This window comes from Thermobia domestica, chromosome 3 (genome assembly GCF_964235325.1).
Source record: "Thermobia domestica chromosome 3, izTheDome1.hap1.1, whole genome shotgun sequence".
Lineage (NCBI taxonomy): Eukaryota > Metazoa > Arthropoda > Insecta > Zygentoma > Lepismatidae > Thermobia > Thermobia domestica.
This window is the reverse complement of record NC_137456.1, coordinates 37,414,871-37,434,917: the sequence shown is the minus strand read 5'-3', so window position 1 is coordinate 37,434,917 and position 20,047 is coordinate 37,414,871. Positions and strand designations below refer to the sequence as shown.

Below are 20,047 nucleotides of genomic sequence, written 5' to 3'. Positions count from 1 at the left end.
TGCAATTACGATTTCATGTGTCGGGCAATGTTGAAGTTTATCAATTAAATTAAATTAAATGGATCATTTACCAACCACACATCATTATTGAAATACTGTACAAAATCAACACTACAAAAAAAAAAAAAAAAAAAAAAAAGTCAGTGGGGCATTATATAAAGAAGACTGTAAACCTTTGTTCTGTAAGTTGAAAATTAATATATATATATATAGCGTAGATAACATATTCATTCATATAATACAATATCTGCGAAACAAGTTGTTATATCGTATAGCAGGCTATCAAAAATTAAAAATAATTATACAATACAATGTATAAAATTTATGAATAGACTACAAATACACATGCAAAATTTACCTATTACTCAATTTCAAAGCAAAGTGTATGATTGGTTAGTTCCTATACCCTATTATAATGTTAAAAAGTTTGAGGAAGATAAAAATGTATTGGTATAGATTAAGAAAAATTGAATTTACTTGTATAACTTCATTTGACGTTGTCTAAGGGCTGTGAAGAATATGGGATGAAAATAGTAAATGTTAGAAAGACAAAAGCCATGGTTATTGGAACAGGTGACTACTTTTGGATACCTGGGTAGTATTATTAGTGATGATATGAAGTGTAAACGTGAAATAAAAGTAAAAATAGGAATGGCGAAAGAAGCCTTTAAGAGGAAGAAACTACTATTTTGTGGAACCTTGCATAAATAGTTGAGAAAAAGGCTTATAAAATGCTTCGTGTGGAGTATTGTGCTGTATGGGTCAGAAACATGGATATCACACAAAAAAGGATAAGAAACGACCGGAAGCTTTCGAAATATGGGTGCGAAGAAGAATGGAAAGAATTAGTTCGGTCAAGCGGAAAAGAAATGAGAGAATGTTAGAAATAGTGAGGAAGAAAAGAAGGAAAAGAAACTCGTTGGGACATTTGTAAGAAGGAACTGTATGAGGAGGGACGTGCTAGGGAGTATGGTGGTAAGAAAGAGAAGGAGAGGACCAAGAAGACTACAATTAATGGACGACAGCAAAACAGAGATATCGTACGTGAAGACGAAGAGATTAGCGGAAGACCGTGGAGCATGCAAGCTTCTCAGTTGCAGCAAGTGAGTTGCCAATAATGGTAGAACAACTATGATGATGATGATGATTGTCACTATACAGACTTAATGACAATAAAAATATTCTATTCTATCAGCGTACTCTAATTTATCAGCGTTTACAATATTAAGATATTGCATTATTTTAGTCTTACACTCAAATTCTAAAGAATATTAACTCAAAACTTAATAAAATTAAGGAATATCTTAATACATCCACTCACAGGTAATAACTGCTTGCAAAATCCAAACTAATAGTGACTTTCGTCTCTTAAAAAAATGTAATTTCAAAATAACAGCTGACTTAGCATTAGATGTTAAAAAATAAGAAATACTGAAACTTACCACATTGTGAGGATCAGCTAAAGCAGTGAGCATAGCTGGATGATTGTAGCCCAGTGGGACAGATGATATTTGCGTATATACATCAAGAAGAACATTTCCGTCCACATCGACTATGTAGTTTCCCAAAGATTTATCGTAATCGGCGAAAAACTGAACCGTACCAGCTTGCTATTAAAACAAAACACACAAATTAATAATAATAATCATAATAATAATAACAACAACTACTTTGGTTTAACATATCATCACGTCTTTGGGTAGCTATTTTTTCTTTTGTTTTAAAGTTAGGGGAGTGATCATTATATTCTCTTCTATTACCTTTATACTTGGGTTTCTACACCTGCTTTTGTTACTTCGTTGAAGGTTTGGTCATATCATGAGTTATCTAAAGGTAATCTGAAGATACTGAACGTATCTTTTACTGTTAGAGATGTGTTTTTTGTGGTCTGAGAGAAATACGACGGCAATTCGGGGAAAAAAGTCTCTGCTCATGTGCGAAAAATGACCGGGAAGAGAGACATCTGTTCTGTGACGCTGTGTGCAGTAGTTCAGTAGATAGTAAAAAGTGGAAGGAGAAGGTTGTGTTGCAGTTCAGTAGTCCACTATAACAATTAAAAATGAACGCTCCAATAGAAAACACGCCAAATGTGAAGTGTGTGTGATACTCAGGAGTCTATTGCGAAACGTTACAATAAGACGAGTCATCCAGAACAAGCGTCGGGACATGCTGACTTCCGGTGTAGTCTAGGTTCACGATCATGATCACCCGCACAGCACTGGACGTACTCAAAAACTTCTGAAGCAGTTCCACTGGGATGTTTCTGATCATCCTCCTTACAGCCCGGATTTAGCGCCAAGCGACTACCACTTCTTCAGGCATATGAAACAGTGGCTTGCGTCGCACTACTTTGACAATTACAATGCGCTTCACAATACCGCTAGCGGGTGGCTTTATTCAATTATTTATTTATTTATTTTCAAGAGGGAATTTCAAACCTCGTGAAACGTTTTGACAAGAGTCTCAAATTTCAATGGTGAATAAGTTGAAAAGCAATGTAATGTTGACCTTTTCTAATGTGTAAAATAAAACTTCCATATCTGCGAGTGTATGTCATCGATAACTCTAACGGCGTTTTTTTTTTTTTTTTTTTCGAACTGCCCTTCTACTTATTTAAAGCACTTGATTCTCACCTGGGTTTCTAATGGCGACATAGAACTCACAAGGAAGATCAACGCAAAGGTCATGAGTCAAGCCTCACAACAGGTGGCTCCATCTACTTCTTCTTATGATTCTGAATGGGGACAGATAAATCTAAGCTATTTGCCACTGTTTTCCAACTTGTTCATCTACTATTAAAATCTGAAGTCAATCAAAAATGAAATAATTCACTGTACTATTCATTTAGATGAGCTTCAGCAGTATGATGGTATAATTTTCTGTGAAATTTGGTTAAATGACATGATATTAGATTATGATCTCCCCATATACGAAACAGATCGACATTTACAGACAAGACTAAGAGCCCCAACGGGGTAAAGTTGTTGTGTGTATAAACAACATGTTTCAAACCAGATAAAGAACAGATCTTCAAAGTGACTGTGAAATAATTTGGGTTTAAGTGGATGTAACTAAATCAAAGAAAGTGCTTAAAGGAGATTTCTACCGTCCCCTATCTGCCCTAGAACCCTGTTGTGATTCTGATTTAGCAGCAATTCCCAACGGCGACACAATTTTTTAAGGTGATTTTAAGTTGTCTATAGAGTGACTTACACTCACATCAGGCCTTACAAAATGTGCTCAACATTCCTGGTTCATTGACACTTTTATTCACGCTGTGGTTATAACCGCATTACATATTCAATACCAGCGGCGCAAATCTGTCTTCAACACTAGGGGGGTACGGGTAGTGATGGGCAAAAAACCAGGAAAATATTTTTTGTTTTTTCCCTGGGTTTAAACCCGGTTTTTTTTACCCATTTTGGGAAAATATGAGGGTTTTTTCATGTTTATAAGTGTAGCTATCTCTCTAGACATGGAGAAAATTGCATGTTCTTTCGCAATATAATAATACAGTTCTCACAAATTTTACTATTTTATGAAAATTAAGAAATATTTCTCAGGAGTTACGATGCTTCGAAAGTACTCATAAATACAACACACGAAACAAAAATAGTAGCCTATGGACGTCCCCCCATGTCCGAGTCAAACTAACAGAGTAATTTAAACTAACAGAGTAACAGAGTATCACTCAAAATAACTTAAAAGCCAAATGAAGGGTACACGAAAAGAAGGGGCTAATCAACATTTTACATTTCTTTCAGGAGAAGCAATTGAAAATGTTGATCGGTCCTTTCTTTCCATGTATTGCTTCTTTTTCTTTCGTAAGTTTTTGTACACGATTAACGTTTTTCCACAATATTCGTAGTGCATTTAGAAGTACAAACTAGCACCAACATGTGGTGTCCATATCGGCTTTTTCGCAAAAATTGCAATGAGCTTTTTCTTTCGTGTACCCTTCAAATGATTTTTGTGTGAAATAAGAGAACACCAAATATGCTAATAATAGCATATTATTTGTAAAGTTTGTAATTGTGTATTGACTGATGAAGTCCATTGTATCATAAAGTTGCTTAATGAATAATACATAATGATTGTGAGGTCTAGCTACGGATCTTTTACCACAAGTATCATTAAATTCGGGTCAGACTAGGAAAGTAGTGGTTGGCTGGCCCGTACTGCAATAACTTCTCTCTAGGTCAATTAACATTACTTTGATTTTAGTAAGAAACATCAAAAGAACCCAAACACTTTGTTAATATAAATATATTATTTTTTTCCATATTAGAAAAATAAATCTCAGCTGGACTTTCAATTACGGGAATTAGGTTAGCTTGTTTGGTTAGAGGTGCATAGCTAGTGAAAAGCCGATTATGATGAAAATTTTTGCAAGGATCAAAAAACTGATCTACCACAGGTATAAAACGGTAAGAATTATATATTTTTTAATGTAAGAGGAGCAAAGTATCACTAAATCACATTTTTCACGTTACATGTATTTTTAAGCAAAATACACTTACACCTGATGTCAGTAATATGTAAAAGATGGAGTAGATTTCTTTACCTTTCCGTAAACTTTGATTCTGAAAACTTTTTCTTACGGACAAAATATGCGCTTACCGTTTCTCCTTCAACCATACTGTCCATAAAAGAAGGAATCTCATGCTCTTTTACTTCCCTCTCTCTTGAGCTTCCCACAGAGCTATGGTTGGAGGTTGTCTTTGCTGCACATCTAATTCAATTAACTGTGGTGATGCAGTTTCACTCGAACTGCACACTGACAATGTACTAGAATTTAACGATTGGCATAAATTTGGTAGCCTAAACTTAATAGTTACGGTTTAAGAGCAGTTGTTAACTCGTGGATTAAATCTTATTTGCAAAATTGTGCTCAACCTGTTGAACTATCATTTATGTCAAACACAGCTGAATCAGCAACTCATAAATCTAAATTTAAAAGCATTTTTACTGGTGTTCCTCAGGGATCGATATTAGGACCCATATTATTTCTATTATATGTAAATGATTTGCCAAATGACATAACATTAGCAAATATAACTATGTGCGCTGATAACACGAGTCTAACTATAACAGGTACAAGTCATGACATTATCTGTGATAAAATTGACAAGATAACCCGTAGTTTAGAAAACTGGTTTGCCCAAAACAAACTAAAATTAAACATAGACAAATCCATAGCACTAAATGTACATCACATTCAAAACAAGCATTGCCTAGAAACTGATATAATGTTAAATAATCAAAAAATAATGTATTCAAACTCAATCAAATTTCTGGGACTTTGGCTAAACCACCATCTTTCCTGGGAAGCACACATATTTTCACTAGCACAAAAGCTCAATACAATGCTCTATGCATTAAAATCAATCGATCAAAAATGTTTTAAAAATAGATACAATTCGTAACTTGTATTTCGGAATCTTTCAGTTTTTACTTTCATATGGTATAATCTTCTGGAGAAACTCCCAAAAAAGTAATATGTTGTTCGTTATTCAAAAGAGGGCTTTAAGAACTATAGCTGGGGCCAAAATAAACGACTCGTGTAGGCCAATATTTAAGGAACTTAAAATATTGCATTTACTCTCGCTATACGTATTTCGTATGTTGCTCTTTGTTAAAACTAATATTAAGGTATTTAACGCACCATCAACCCATAAATACGATACCAAGCGTAAGGATAAAATACCCAGCCAACAGCATTGTACAAAATTATACGAAAGAAACCCACCGTATATGGGTACCATACTATATAATAAGCTGCCTCTATATCTTCGAAAGACAGAACAAACACGAGAATTTAAGAGATTACTGAAAACCTACTTATTACAGCACTGCTTTTATTCCGTGAATGAATTCCTAGGTGTGTAAATCAAGTTGATTACTGGTAGTATTTAAAATATATATTTTTTGTGTTTCTTTTATATAGTAGACGTAGCTTAGTACTTTAATTTAATCGATATGTATATGTTAGAACTATGTGTGTTTATATATTTTTACACCCTGACGAATCTTATTCATACGCACGAATTCGTGCAATATGTATGATTATAAAGACGAAATGAAATGAAACGAAATTTGTATTTGTCCCTTGGTTTTCAATAGGTTTACTAAATAGAGATGTACGCTTCCGGCTTGTTTGGAGGAGCTTTCTCTTTACATCTTGTGGACACCTACTGTATAGCATTTTAATATGTGTGTTGACATTTTCTCCACATTTGGAACTTTGTAGGTCTTTTGCAGAATTTACATTCCACCGATTTATTTCCTTTCTCTGTACACTTTCCAGATATCGCCTTTACACCGTACTCATTCTTAGAGCTAAGCGTTTATCAAATATCAGAAACAGAAATGACTGACTACACAGTCGAACTTTCACCTCTTGCGTAAGTGAAGAACGTTTCCAGTGTCACCAGATTTCAAAGAAGTTAACTGACTAAAATTGACATAGATTACACTAGTAAAGATTCTGAAAATTAAAATCAATAAACTAAAAATAACGTATTTTTGCGTTATTAATCCTAATACAGAATGCCTTTTTTAAAGGTAAATATAGACTTTCAGTCAAGCAGCTACAGTATCATCCCTATTTATCCTGGGATCATGGTTCGCACATCATTCTTTCAACAGCCTTTTAAACGGTATCATTCACATTTCCCTATCATGTCCTAAGGCGGGAAATTTTGAGAGAAATCAGGAGTTTTTCTGATTTTTTTTTCAATTTTGAGCCCCTCTGGACCCCCTGTGTTAACACACAGATCCCAAAATCAACTAAAAATACTAAAGGATGTACAAAATTTTAAGCTTCTATCTTGAATAGTAAGGGCGAGAAAAATATTTAACAATGAGCTAAAAACATCCCCACAATGCTCCAAATGACCCCAAATGACCCGGATGCAGTATAAAAATTTCCTGAGACATCCATATTTATCATAGGATCATGTTTTGTACCTCATTCTCTTCAGAATAGAATAGCCTTTCGAACAGTATCACTCCCATGAGCCTATTTTGTCCCCAAGGAGGGAAAGTTTGAGGTACTTTTTTTCTAAGTTTGCGCCCCTCTGGATTTCCCCTGTGTTAACGCACATATCCCAAAATCAACTGAAAAATACTAAGTGGTATACTGAATGTGTATACAAAATTTCAGGCTTCTACCTTGAAAAGTAAGGTAAATAATATTTACCAATGTGCTAACAATATCTCCACAATACCCAAAATTCCCGTATAAACCAGAATCTCAGGTAAAAATTTCCTGATACATTCCTGTTTATCCTAGGATCATTGTTCGTATCTCATTCTCTTTAAAATGAAACATCCTTTCAAACGGTACCTTTAACATGCCTCTATCATGTATCTGAGGCGGGAAAATCTCGAAAAAAAATTGTTAGAAAATACTATTTAATAGGATGAAGATACATATGGCCAGATTCTCTATTTATAATATCCTTGGCTTTCACGAAATGACGTAAGAGAATTAACACTAGGAATGCAACGGATGTATCCGATTGCAATGAAATGAGCTGAGCGAGCTTAAACTACGTAATCATTCCTGGCCATTATGCAATAATAAATGCCATTTTTAATTGTTGACAAAAAAATCGCGTGAAAACTTTTTCCCCATGTTAAGTCTATGCAAGCGTTTTTCGGTGATTATTCCTCGATGGTACATCGGATTTTTGATTTCGACCTATGTTGTCACTCAGCACGACATACTCTATCAGCGTGCTAAGTTTTCTTGAGATCGGCCAAACGGTCTAGAAGGAAGCGTTTTTCGGTGATTATTCCTCGATGGTACATCGGATTTTTGATTTCGACCTATGTTGTCACTGAATGTGTATACTGAATGTGTATACAAAATTTCAGGCTTCTACCTTGAAAAGTAAGGTAAATAATATTTACCAATGTGCTAACAATATCTCCACAATACCCAAAATTCCCGTATAAACCAGAATCTCAGGTAAAAATTTCCTGATACATTCCTGTTTATCCTAGGATCATTGTTCGTATCTCATTCTCTTTAAAATGAAACATCCTTTCAAACGGTACCTTTAACATGCCTCTATCATGTATCTGAGGCGGGAAAATCTCGAAAAAAAAAAATGTTAGAAAATACTATTTTTTAAAACCTTTTTTCCTCTCTGGACCTCCCTGTGTTAACGAAGAGATCTGAAAAATACTACGGGGTGCGTGTGCAAAATTTCAATCTGCTAGGTGCAAAAGTAAGCCCGCCAAAAATAATAAAAATAGGCCTAACAAAACTTCCTTTGTTTCAAGTTATGACGTCATTACACCCCATGTCTCAACGCAGGAATGCGTGAAAGCATATGTAAAGTATTCTACATTGCCTCCAGGCTTGAAAAAAAATCGAAGTAAAGAGCTTTATTGCTAGAATACCGAAAATACTACACTATCGTATAAAAATATACGATATAATTTTAAAAGTTTATTAAAAACCCATTTTTGGGTGGGAAAATACGATTTGGGAAAAAACCAGGATTTAAACCCAAAATATATTTTCCCTCCCATTGGGTTTTCCCTCCGCCCATCCCTAGGGACGGGTAAAATCCTTCCAATATTTTTTCATTTTTTTAAGCAACGTTTAAAATATTTGTGAAATTGAAAAACAATGCTATGGAGGATCAGGGGAGTAGAGTTGTCTTCAACATTGGGAGGCGGATACTTTTGAGGCTCATTCTGGGGGCCATAAATTTCATTTCACTTTCCTTTGTGGCAATCGGACAAAAATCATCACATTTCTCCTCAAAAAAACACATTTCAAATCGGATTATTGGGATGGACAGTCCCCCAAATTCCAAGATTGGAGGGGACATGTCTTCCTCATCCCCCATGAATTTGCGCCAGTGTTCAATACAAGAAAGGAAAATAATCAAAATTGTTATTTTCTCTCTCCGCCAACCGGATACTGAACCACAATTGAATCTCCTTCTTTCAGTGAAAAATAATTGTCAAACCGGAAGCAGAAACAACTCTCTCTCACGCCAATGGCGTCATGCTACATGGGGCGAAATGTGTTGCATGTTGGATCTCTTTCCTTGGAGCTTATTGGATAGTGGTTCGATAAATAACACGCCTGACCTTTTCTTTTTATGTCTTCATAGTTCAGTGAATAAAGGTTTTATGTCGGGACTAATTAGTAACAAGCTGAATTTTTCAGGAACGTTAGATCACAATATAACGGGTATTTTCTGAAAAGTCCCCACCCCTCCCCCTCTTGCATTCCGCTCTACCCCCTCTAACCATTTTAGACTCTTGAATTTTTTGAGGAAAATGTTTACTTTCAGTTAAGTAGCTACTATTTCAGTACTATTCGTCCGAGTATCATGGGTTATACGTGATTCTCTTCAGAATAAAACATGCTTTCAAATGGTATTATGTGCACGTTTGCATGATGTACGAGGAAAGGGAAATTCGGGGAAAATAGAGAACTTTCCCTCCAAAAAATCCCTCTTGAAATTTGGTGCCCTTTGGAGCAACTCTGGCTACTCTGGCCTAAATATAATCTACCTTGCAAAATACTACTATATGTAATGCGTGTTCCACCAAGTATCATGGTTAATACGTCATTCTTTTTAGAATGAAACGATTTTAACTGATACCATGCGCATGTGTTTATAATGTACAAAGAAAAGGATTTTGGGATAAATTTCAATCTTTCCCTCCAAAAATCCTAAGTACTCTCGAATAGTTGCGGTGTTAATAAAAGACTCAATTGGAATTCCCTTAACTGTTATTTGAGTTTCGACACAGATACCTGGCGTGACACAATGAATCCCTCCCATAGTACGAAAAGTACCTTTGCTATCAAGACTAACATTATCAAAAACTTGTTGGAGAAATCCATTTGAACGAATAGATGAGGAGCCAGCGTTAATGATCGATGTTAAGTAGATTGTGGCTTCATGATAACATGCTCCCACTCCCTTGATGAACTATGTTTATGAAGTATTTTGAACCGTATAATCGATGTAGGTTTAAAGCAAGGCTTGCCTATATAGATGACAGAAACGATCTAGGTCTCACAGCAAATACGAGGGAGCGATTTATAACAACACACTTATTTTCACCTTTCTGAGATTCACTTGAAGTTACGTATTTTGTAACTTGTGATATAAAGATGTCAAGACCTTCTGGAATAAGGTCATTGCCTTCCTGCATTAATCGTATTCTTAAAATTTACACTCTCTTAATACTCTTTCTCCGTAACTTTTCACGTACATCGCCTTTTCTTTGAACACCAGCTTCGCAAATAGCATGTACTCCACTTTTACAAGTACCGTGTCTATGTTAGGTTCATTTCAACAAATTACACAAAGGAAATCAAAATTATTCTTTGTTTTTTATATATTAATATTGCTTAGGTAGCCTGAAACAATATGAAATTACTAGACTCTTGTCAATGTATATACTGAGTTAAGTTTCATTAATCAAAATGATAGTGGAAATGCAAGTTTAAAATTAGGAACATTACTTTTTACTTTCTGTTATTAATTACGGTAAGTGATATTGAGAAAAAGAAATATAATATTGTTTACTCGAAAATGTATAATTACAAAACGTTATAAAGCGTTATGTATTTATTTTAAATTGAAGTTTAGTTTTTGAAATGAAACACATTTGGGCTTTTATCCAGGCATATTACATAACATATTTTATACAATTTTTAAAATTGACTGTGAATAATCGTGTAGTGATTAAACATTTCAATGCTTACCTTAAACCTAACGTAAACTTGCCTGTAGATTGTTTAAAAGATAAAAATCTAAATTGACTACGAGCAAGTAAATAAAATACTACGTTCTAGTTAAAGATAACAAATCAGAATACTAAAAACATACTAATATATGCCTACATTTCAAATTATAAACCAAAAATCTTAGAGAAAAAAAATAACCTACTAGATACTCATTAAGTACGTCTCACTTCGACTGTACAAAATCACTTAGAACATACAACTTCATAAATCTCCCACTGAAACTGACGCATGAAGGTAGAGTGTCAAAGATAAGGTACGGCGTGCTCCTAGCCAACCCGGCAGGATGACTTTCCCGCACCTGCAGTCATTTGGTAGAAACTCTCTGGACATCGTTCCCATTCCTATAAACCTATTAATGAGTATATCATTTTAAAGCTAATAAAACAAGCTTAAAGTGTTCTTTGAAACATTTTGTTGCAGCGTTATCAGGTTTTTAGTAATAATAACAAAAATGTTGAACATTATATTGAAAAATCTACTTTTTCAGCAATTTATTTTAATAGCGCCATATATACTTACTTTAGCTAAAAACACATAAAGACATAATCTAAAGAACGTAATGTGAAGAAGCTAACTTCAAAAAATCATATCGATACGAGCTGGTGTAATCAGGTTATTGACATTTCAATGTAGGTATGCAAATCTGCATGTTTAGGGTTGGGGACCTTTAAGAAAATACTCCTCTCATGATGATGTAATGTTGGGGACCTTTAAGAAAATACTCCCCTTATGATGATGTAATAACTGGCAAGATTTCAGCTTTTCACTAATTAGTCCCAACAAAAGTCTACCTTTTTCCTCTATTGGCTGGACTATCAAAAATATTGTAAAAGATTTTGTCCCTATGAGAAAAAATGAGCAAGTCAGATAAATTTCCATCTTTGCTCGATGATAAGATTAAGCAATTACTTAAAAATAAGCAAAGTGCATGGAAAGTTTGCAGGAATTTTCCCAGTGAATATACCCATCAGAACTTTTCGAACTATAAAAAGAAACCCGTGACACTTCAGGCCAACGATAACTCTAGAAAGAAAACAGTTTGCATTCTATCTGAGGTTATTTATAACGACGGAATTGCAATTGGTGATGGTAGATCGGAGTTTTTCAATAAATTCTTTAGCAGTACGTTGTCGCTCCCATCCCATCTACCTCCTTTCCTCCCTGTCAAGACTGATTGCTCAGATCTCCTTTCACAGATTTCTACCACACCAGACGAAGTCCTGTTTCATATTACTTCGCACAGCATTATCTCCGGACAATACGTACGCAATACTCCTCAGAAACACTGCTGAATCTTTGGCATATCTATTATCACGGCTACTTAACACATGTTTTTCAGAAGACTTTCTACTTTCGTGAAAGAAAGCTAATGTAACTCCTGTACATAAATCTGGCAATACCAAAAAAGCCTATATATCTCCAACGTAATGCACGAATGCCCTTTATCAAGATGTTTTCTAAGCTAAATTGTGCAGATGTTAGGTTATTCATATTCCAGGATCTACCACTTCAGCAGCAATAAACGATTTGTACGTCAAATAATATAATTATTGCTACTGAAATGCTAAACCATAGAATACGGATAACTCAAAATCTTTTCAATCTAACTTACGGAATATCCAGATGAAGGCCATTCGTATATTGTGCCGGAAATATTGGTAAGAATACATAAGTAAATTGATCACCACTACGAGAACACATAAAGGTGAGTATTGTGTACATTTCCGAAATGTGTGCTATACGTTCTACAAGTCGCTATACTCAATTATAACAAGAATTTGTAAACATTGTAATAATAAGAATTACAAGCATTTGTAAGTTACTGTATAATAAGCATTTGTTTGTAGCCAATCCTTTCGACAGTGACTTGTCGGGAACCATAGGCTCTAGAAAGATGCCGTTTTCACTGATCGATTGCAAATTTTGTGTAAATTGTTCAGTTCTAATTGAATATTTTAAGAAATAGCCGTTATTTCTTTATTACAATTTTTAGAAGTACACTGGAAGTGTTGAAATTTAAAAAAAAAGTAAAGCATTATATCCTACGAGTTATACATTCCAACACCACACATTTGTATACAGGATTAGTATATCTCTAAGACGTTAGTTTCATGATCAAATAATAATAAAAAAACGAAGGATAACCATTTCTCCAGTCTAAGATGAATCTTTATTGTTAGGGGTGTTTTGCCCAATAAACATCATATATATCACTGACATTATAATTAATTGTGTGTGTAATGTATTTGCTTATTATATAGTGCATGCAAGAAGCACGAAAACATTGACCAGATATGAATTAGACACTCCAACTGGGAGTAGGGGGTGCGGTGGCTCAGTGGTAGAGCGTTCACCTCCGGCGCTTGGGGTCCCTGGTTCGATCCCAGCCCGCGCCGTGTGGACTTAGTGGTGGACAAACACTGTGTTCGTGGGTTTTCTCGGGGTTCTCCCGTTTCCCCCACTTTCTTCATTCCACTATTTCATTCATTTCTCATAATCACCGTCTCCTTTAGCCTAACCGGTAATCTAGATTTCATTTAGTTTCATTTCCAACCGGAAGTAGGCTCAAAATATAGCAAAAGGTGCGAGATATTGAAAAAATAATCGAAAAAGTATCTCCTTTATGGTAATTCCTGCCGATTTTTATCAAGACGTCTTTCACCTGTGTCTGTAAAGGGACATGTACAGATGTGAGAAATATCAAGGAGATTCATACTCATATGTGAATGATGCGCTGTGTAGAGAGAGTAGGTTTTAAAAAAAGGAAGGAACCAAGATTAAATAATTTGTTAAATTCTGACAAGATAGAAGGAACCGTTTGAACTTTCCAGTGAACTGTATGTATTAAAATCGGAAAATTATCTTTTGCAAAATACACATAGAGTACAAACCTGAAGAGCACTCAATTCCGCCAGCAGCTGTTTTGATCTTGGCCCAGGAACTTCCGTTTGCAGTCGGGGTTCTGATGGCTCGTTGGACACGAAACTCGAAGCAGCTCTTGAACCTTCATACCGGTGAACCAATACTGTGAAGAAAATTACAAAATAGTACTAATCTAGACCTTAACCAAAATGCCCTAAAATGACAGGTATTTCGGTTACAACAGACTTTAACCCATTATAAATTAGAGATAAAGCGAAAAATTATTGACTCACGAAAAAGCAATGAATTTTTTACAAATAGCATCAATGTTATCGTAGTAGTAGATCACCTATGGCTACGCCTACGATACGTCCGGAATTCAAGCTTGCGTCCAAAATTTTCGGGTTAGTCAATGAAAGGCTGGAAAATTTCGCTCTGTTTGGTCAAACGGTTGGGTTGCAAAGTTGTCTTGTGTGGACTTTTCAAGGGAAAAAAATCAAGAGTAATAAGGTGTTCCTTGGAAAAATATTTACATTAGAAAAATAAATTTTTAATCAGAAAATAATTAGGCAATTATAAAAATATGTATTTTAAGTAAAGAAAATAAGCACAGAAATTTCTGGAATTTAGTCTTTTTTTCCACTTCTACCACTCCACTCCCACCCAATACTAAAAATGTTCAGAAATTATGGTAAGATTATCTATACCTATGGTAAACTCAAACGGATGTCCGCGTAAAAAGAAGGGATACACAAAACAGATACAACAGATTATTAATTTCCGCTTGTCTCGTATCGCACAGTGTCAGATCTTTTTAAAATACGAATGAATTCTAGTGGCCCTGCGGCACAGTATAGTCACTAACGCTCTCGCCTACGGTGCGAACGGTTCGATTCCCGGTCGGTCGAAAAAGTGTAAAAAGCTTTTTCAGACCAGCCATTCTGAATGAGGTCAACTTCATTCACACCACGCAAATGCCAGGATGGTACCTAACATATAATTCCCAGGCCGCTTCCTTCCTTCCCCAATCCTTTCTTTCTTCCCTTGCCCCGGATAATGTGCTCGCCGAGGGACGTCGTCCCTCAAACGGCCTAACATGGCCGTAGATGACGAAAGCCCAGAAATATAAAATCCCTACGAATGAATTATAACTCAAAATATTCTTTGTGCACAGCCTTGAGTTTCTTCCGATATATATCTGATACGAACTTTTAAATAAAACTATAGAGGAAAATAATTCTGTCATACCTATACATAGATTATTTTCTAAAAATACACTTAATCTTAGAACACCTTATGTGAAGAATTTCATCGTTCGGCTTCCCAACAGAAGTCACATGTAATCGCAATTTAATTTACCTGAACTCGAAGGCGCGTCCTTCTCTGGGTAGCTTTGCATCCCTGGAAGAAACACTGGTAAACTCTCCCACCACACACCTCATAATTAAATTTTTATCATATGTCCTTTAGACTTCATGCTGCACATTATTCATAATTGGGTGCTATCCTATTTTGCGGAATCATAGATTTCTAAAATTATTATATATATATATATATATATATATATATATATATATATATATCTTTAACATCATTTCGAAAGAAGAACATATAAGTAATTAAAATATATGGGGATAATATCAGTGTCATGTGTAATAATGCTAGAAAATGTAATTCGAGGGGTATGTTTCGAAGGAAGCCATGATGCACTAAAGTTGTAAAATAGTGTGTTAAATCATGATCCTTAACGATAAAGCTGTCCGACAGGTAAGGCATCTAGTAATATAAGGAATACAATCAATTTCCACTATTCTCAATTACACCCATACTCACCGTCGCTGACGCGCCTGCTTTCTACGGACGTACTTCCATGCAGATTTACCATCTTCCCTAACTTGGTTTGGGTGAAGAGCCGGAGACAAGATCGAGAATTATGAGAAAATATTTTAAATTTACTGAAAAAAAATGTGAATGGTAGGTTTTTCGTTTAATTCGTACAAAGAAAGGAAGTATAATGTTGTATTTATAAAAGTTAAAAGCCATCTTGGTACTATTTTCAGTGGGCACATACTCACGTCAGACATTAGGGTCTAATAAGGCTATTAGTTCAATTCTACTCATTTAAAGATGAATTTGATATTTCCATCTTCACTTTCATAACGATACATGTTGGCAATTACGCATTATTATTATCTATTGTGGAGCAGCATGGGTTACTGAAATCGAGGAGAAAGTGTGTTAAATGTCGGAACGCTTGAAAGCATCTAGTGTTTTAGCGACATCCTCGTTTACACGTACACCCACTGTCGCTAATGCGCCTGCTCCCTACGGACGCACCACACGAGCCATCCGACTTTGCCCTTTCCTGACTGGTTAGACACAATTGTGTTTTTAGTGGTCATTTAGCACAGGTTGGTTTGTGCTGTTTGCACTGTAGTTTTACGGCACACTGCATTTATATGCAAAATAATAAAGCTATCTTCTGCACCAAGGAATAGAACTCTTTCTTTCAGAAACGCATTCTGTACTAGTAACAGTGAATTTCCTGATAAGACAAAATTTGATTTTACTTCCGCACATGGTTCTACCAAATAGAATATGTGAACCTATAATTAGTTTTTCTGTGTGATATTTCACCTAGTGAAACTAGAGACCTGTACGGGCCGAAGTTTTCGGCCCGAGCCCAATCCAGCCCGAACATGCCTAGGCCCGGCCCAGCCTGGGCCCGAAAAGTTTTGGAGATTTTCGGCCCGAGCCCGATAAGTTTTTTTTAAAATTCTTGGCCCAAGCCCGGCTCGATAAATTTTAAAAGTTTTTTGGCCCGACCCCGGCCCGATAATTTTTTAAAAAATTAGCTCGAGCCCCAATCTTTCTCAAAACTTAGTACTAAATTTGACCTAACCACAGAAACATTTTCTAAACTCTGGTTTACAACCTGACGCTTGCCTCCCGAATGGTACCATTGCCTCCTAGAACTTTGCCTGTCATCGAGAGAACAAAAACTCCATTCCCTCTAACAAAAATCTAACTTAATTAATTTTTAGCATAAAGTGAAGATGGCAATATTGTTTAGCGATAGGCAAAACATTCCCACCCATTCTTGTTATATTTTGAGTTCAGTGATGGTCAAGGTCAGAGCTCAATTTACCGCATAATGCCTGCAATCCTCTATAGTAAAAGTGGAGCCGCTAAGCAACACAAACTGTAAATAGCTATTGCATTCTTTGTAACATTTTTCACTGACACACTTCTTCAACGTTTGGCTTTATTCCAATTATCGTTTAACGAAAGTCAATAATTATTAAAGAATTGCAACTGATCGGCCCCAGCCCAAGCCCGGCCCGGCCCAAAGAAGTAATAGTGTCGGCCCGCCCAAGCCCAGCCCGGCCCATAGAGATAACAGAGTCGGCCCGCCCAAGCCCGGCCCTGCCCGTGCGGGTCTCTAAGTGAAACATAAGTCTAAATTTGTGTGAAAACAAATCATACTGTACAAGACAACCAAGATAAAAATTTAGAGATTATGATACCCAACCTAACCGAAACTTAGTGAGTGTGCGCCAACCAACATGGAAGTGGGGAAATTAGAAAGAAAAAAAAAAAAAATAGAACAGTCTGCAAAGGGAGACTCCAAAATTTGTACGTTTTAAAGCCTTAATAATCTGAATCTACTCTGCGGCACAAAAGCTCTTACTTTTAGTGACCATTATAGGTTCGTTCGTGATTTTGGCACTGTCGTTATGGGTTAAGTTCCAAAGTTGGTCGTCCGTTTCCAGCAAAATTTTTAAAATTGACAGGAAAGATATGGATAATTTGGTCGTTTGTGTGCTTGATAATATATAAGAGTCTCGAAAAATCTATTTATGTGTTATATATAAGCGGTTATAAACATGGGACTATACGGCGAGCGCAGGGAACTACTTGGCGCAAGGTAACCGAACAGTTGCATTGTGGGAAAGAAATGAGCATTTATGTTATCAACATGGCGAATGTACAAGGGCAATGAACTAATAGTTTTAACATTTGTGAAGCAATACGTTGATAACGAGCAAAATCCTTTAAAAGTTTGTGAAGAGCACGGCTTAATGAATCTAATAACAAATTGCAGAAAGTGTGCAAAGGAGATAACAACGAAAAAACGTGGGGAAAGCCGACGCCCAACTTCGGAATAAATGCCGTTGTCATATACAAGTTACAAGGCACTAGGAGTCGATTTCCTGAGTATCAGGAATTAACGGTGACTTCTTAATACAGGACAGTATGCATAATTGTCATATACCGAAGGAATAAGCACTTTTGATGATCGTAAAGTTCAGAAATGTTATACTATAAATCTGAGGGAAGGATAATAATACAGTAATAGTTTTGATTTATCTTAGGTTTCCAGCAAACGAGCTGTCATGTAAGGCAAATTATTTCAAACAACCAGAAACGGCCGCATGATTTTTCCACGGGCGGAACTCGCGATGACTTACATTGCATAACTCCACTAACTACAGTAAATATATTAAATACTGTAGTAGGAGAAACCAAATCTAATATGTTTTGATATGTATTTCAAAGAACCAGATCGGTTTCAAAAATCCAGGAAAGGACAATTAACCCCCGCTGCGAATACTGTGCAGACAGCTATTATACATTAAACTCGTACAATTAAAACATTTTAACTAAGCAAATTCCGAAAAAAAAAAAAAAAAATCTTTCCTTTTCTTTTAAACAACATATTTCTGGACAAAAATTTTCAGATTATGACACATTTGCCGGAACAGCTGTCAGATATATCCACTCATCAGCAATAACTTTGTTTACAACTTTTACGTCATGTGCATACAAATTACGTATTACAAAGAACAGTGTTTATAAATAATATGCTAGACATAAGAAATGTTAAAACATACCAGATCTCAGAATCTGAGAAGAATTTGGAGAAATTTTGGCGAGCTTTGAAACACACTCCCTGGCCACTATCGCCATGTTGCTCTGTGTAATAAATCGTCTGCTAAGTAATGTTGCCAACCCAAGGACAAAAGGTACAAGTTGATAATTTTTTTTTTTTTTTTTAAATACTCGAGTTTCTTAGTCAGGTGGAGGAAATGTGCTATCATTATCATTTGCAAATGAGGAGAAAAAATAAAGCATTGTGTAAAGACTCAGTTGTAAATTCACTACTCACAATTTATTGTATATATGTATGTATGCAGTGACGTAAATAGGAGGGGGCAAACGGAGCTTGCGCTCCGGGCGCCGGATTGGAAGGTCGAAAAATTGGGCAAATATTTGCGGGAGCGTTTTAGGTTGGTCAGGGGGCGCTAAGGCGAGTTCTTGCCCCGGGCGACAACTAGTGTATTTGCGTCGCTGTATGTATGACGCAAATTTAGTATCTGGGCCCCAACGTGTAATGACTATAAAAATAAATAGACTACATTTTTCCTTCCCAATTTCTTCATAGGATGTTCTCTATTGGCGCATTTAGAGTGCTGTTACCTTCTACCTACAGATTAGTAATATCTAATTATAAAGCAGCAGCATCATTTTAGATTTTGCTTTGGGATAAATTTATTTTTCAAATTCAGAGGCGGTTGCCAGGGTCAACGGCTAAAGTGGCGAAGAGTAGGTCCAGAAATGTGAAGAATACATAAAATTTACAGGAAAGAAATGTCGCATTCGTTATTTTTCATGAAATTCATGCTAACAAAAGAGTTGTAATCTGGTATTCTCAAGTGTTAGAAGCTGGGTGTTGTTGATGCTATTTTGAGTCGAGGTATGCAGACGTCATCATTATGGTGTAACAGGAAATGAATTCCCAGAATTCAATGATGGAGTTCCATGTGACGAATGTGACATTTCAATTGTGAATTTTAAACAACCTATGTTAATATAGAAAAAAGTATTATTACGTTTTGTGAAACAGCACTGAGTCTTGAATTTGAGCAGAAAATATGCCACTGTAGGAAAACATTGAAATAAAGAAGTAAAGGAACACTTACATTTTCAAATCTGAACATCGTGTTGACGGCGTGAAATGTCATTGGCAAAAGTCGGAAGTAAAAGATACTTTTCTCGAGAACACAAACTTGTCGATAGAAATAGTATTAATAGTGTATTGGTGCAAAATTAGAAAAAGACAATCTAGTGCATTTAGCGACATTCTCATTTACGCTTACGTCACAATCGCTGACGCGCCTGCTAATTACGACGTACTTCTCTATGCCGCTCAAGCACCCTGAAGCGATTCCTGGCCTCCATTAGATGTCATCCGTGCTGTTTAGTGGCCACGTAGCACTGGTAGCTTTTTTACACTAGTTGTTATGAGGCATTTTCGGACGCAGTATTTATAGGCAAAATGGTCGCCTTAAAGTGAATATGCACCGAAGAATTTTTAAGAAACACTTTCTA

General features: G+C 35.8%; 1 protein-coding gene across 1 annotated transcript in view; it reads right to left on the bottom strand.

Moving 5' to 3' along the window:
• The window catches only part of Gabat (4-aminobutyrate aminotransferase), a 61,328-nt gene extending 42,629 nt beyond the window's left edge, over positions 1 to 18,699 (bottom strand). Inside the window, exons 1-3 of the mRNA XM_081750645.1 lie at positions 18,550 to 18,699; positions 13,684 to 13,817; positions 1,443 to 1,610 (exon numbers count right to left, since the gene is read on the bottom strand). Coding sequence (XP_081606771.1) covers positions 1,443 to 1,610; positions 13,684 to 13,817; positions 18,550 to 18,625 — 378 coding nt within the window. The 5' untranslated portion in view covers positions 18,626 to 18,699. The remainder of the gene's footprint in view (positions 1 to 1,442; positions 1,611 to 13,683; positions 13,818 to 18,549) is intronic.
• Positions 18,700 to 20,047: the final 1,348 nt, after the last annotated feature.